At 35.1% G+C, this 2,500-nt stretch overlaps 2 protein-coding genes across 5 annotated transcripts in view; one reads left to right on the top strand and one right to left on the bottom strand.

Moving 5' to 3' along the window:
• Nucleotides 1-2,500, top strand: part of LOC133656145 (liver-expressed antimicrobial peptide 2) — a 128,479-nt gene that overhangs the window by 45,579 nt on the left and 80,400 nt on the right. For all 4 annotated transcript variants that reach the window (XM_062057029.1, XM_062057030.1, XM_062057028.1 and 1 more), the window contains one exon: nucleotides 1,147-1,226. The gene's annotated coding sequence lies outside the window, so the exon portion shown is untranslated. The remainder of the gene's footprint in view (nucleotides 1-1,146; nucleotides 1,227-2,500) is intronic.
• LOC133656421 (RIMS-binding protein 2-like) overlaps nucleotides 1-2,500 on the bottom strand; it is a 106,341-nt gene that overhangs the window by 70,831 nt on the left and 33,010 nt on the right. Inside the window, exon 3 of the mRNA XM_062057501.1 lies at nucleotides 1,138-1,188. Coding sequence (XP_061913485.1) covers nucleotides 1,138-1,188 — 51 coding nt within the window. The remainder of the gene's footprint in view (nucleotides 1-1,137; nucleotides 1,189-2,500) is intronic.

Raw genomic sequence — 2,500 nt, 5'->3', positions numbered from 1 at the left:
TCGTTTCAGCCTTATACATGTGTATATATATATATATATATATATATATATATATATATATATATATATATATATATATATATATATATATATATATATATATATATATATATATATATATATATATATATATATATATTTTTTTTTTAATTATATTTTATTTGTATTTATTTTTTTATATATATATTTTTTTTACTTTCAACACTTAAATCTCTAGATCAATTTCAGATCTATCTGCTTTTATTAAAACATTTCAAGATATTTTTTTGCTGTTTTATGCCCTTTTTGTCAAAGACAAATTAGTTTTTTTATGCCAAACTCATAAAATATGCAACATTTTCCCCCCAATAAGTATTTCAAAGTGTAATATTAATGTGAAGTAACTGGAGCCTGAAATAAGTCAATAATTCATAACAACATTGATTTTGATGCATTATTTTTAAAGAAATGCCAAAGCTGCATGGCTGTGTGTTACTAGAGTCAACATTACATCTTTATGTTGTTACATTGCACCTGTAACCTTTTACTCCACGTTTTATGTTTTTTTGTAGTCGTATTTGTAGAATGTGTCGCGGGCCGTTAAAGAAAAAAAAAGCTGCGGACCACAAATGGCCCCCCGGGCCACACTTTGGACACCCCTGCTGTACATTGTGTAACAGTTTGCTTGTTGTACTACAAGTGAAGTGTAATCAAAGTGTTCATTCTTCTGCACCGCTGCACATACACACACACACACACATACACGTTTACACACACTTACACATTTACACACACATACACATTTACATACATACTGTATATATACACACACACACACACACACACACACACACACACACACACACACACACACACACACACACACACACACACACACACCCACACACACACATAGCACGCTGCCCTGCTATAGGGGACGAGAATTACACCATCAATGACAACAATCTGACACTCAATTGATCCTGTTGGAGTTAAAGGGGGCTGCAAAATGCACACATGGTGAAATGAATGACAGAAGGAAAGAAATACCTGAAACATTCTGCCCTTATTGTTCTGTTTAGACACAAAGTCAAGAAAATAAAAGCATGCATGTATTCTCTAGTATTTTGTTTTTCATGTTGTGTTATGTCACTTTACCTCTAACAGGTGTACGCCTTGCTCATGGTCCTGGTCAGCTTGAAGTCGGGCCTGTGGGGCGAGATAACCCATGTGACATGGCAGTGGAGGTGTGTGAACACACACACACACACACATACACACACACGCACACACACACAGTCAGCAGTGTACGCTAACACGTCTTTAATCATTTGTTGGACTTATTTTAAAACTGCTTAGTCTTTTTCTGACTGCACTGGCTTTTAAATGTGGTCGAGCAGCGTGTTTTATAAGACACAGATTTTAGGCATAGGGGAGCATCTGTGAATAAAGTCGAGACACATCACCATATATGCTTATATTACTACTCTACATGCTGCAAACATTGAGGACAGCCATGGGGAAGACAGCCTCTTCCAATGGCGGCCCCCAAACGTCGCCGAAATAATGAAACCATACATTTTGACAGAATCCCACATGCGTGGCTGGATAGCTTCATAGGAATATATTCTCCTGAACAAGCGCACCTGGGTTAGAGTTAGGGATGGATTAGTGCAGTGAAAACTCTGATGGGCCTGCTATCTTTTCTCTGAACCTCTGGCCTGGGGTCGATCGAAGCTGGCGTACTTCTAAATGCATGATTTTTAGGTTCACACATAGAAAATTAGCCAAAGAGCGAGGATAAATTGTTACCATGCTTATATAGGAGACGCTAGCATACTTCCAAGATGGTGCCAGGATAATTTTTCTATTTGTATTACGATACTGGCTCTTTTTAGTGTCTGCTGACGATAATTGCAGCCTATATATCTATATAGGCTGGAATTATATATGTATGTATATATGTATATAAGTGTATGCAAATGTATATATGTGTTATATATTTATGTATATATGTGTATGCATATGTACATATGTGTTATATATGTATGTATATATGTGTATTTATGTATATTTACTGTATATGTATGTATATATACTGCATATTAAAAATAGCCACCCTTTGCTCTGATTACTGCTTTGCACACTCTTGGCATTCTCTCGATGAGCTTCAAGAGTCACCTGAAATGGTTTTCACTTCACAGGTGTGCTTGAAGCTCATCAAGAGAATGCCAAGAGTGAGCAAAGCAGTAATCAGAGCAAAGGGTGGCTATTTTGAAGAAACTACAATACAAAACATGTTTTCAGTTTTTGTTAAGTACATAACTACACATGTGTTCATTCGTAGTTTTGATGCCTTCAGTGACAATCTTCAATGTAAATAGTCATGAAAATAAAGAAAACACATTGAATGAGGAGATGGTGTGTCCAAACTTTTGGCCTGTACTGTACATATATATATTATATACATACGTATATGTGTATATATATATATATATATATATATATATATATATATATA

Source organism: Entelurus aequoreus, linkage group LG08 (assembly GCF_033978785.1).
Source record: "Entelurus aequoreus isolate RoL-2023_Sb linkage group LG08, RoL_Eaeq_v1.1, whole genome shotgun sequence".
Lineage (NCBI taxonomy): Eukaryota > Metazoa > Chordata > Actinopteri > Syngnathiformes > Syngnathidae > Entelurus > Entelurus aequoreus.
The sequence above is the reverse complement of the archived record's forward strand: the minus strand, read 5'-3'. Positions and strand labels throughout refer to the sequence as shown.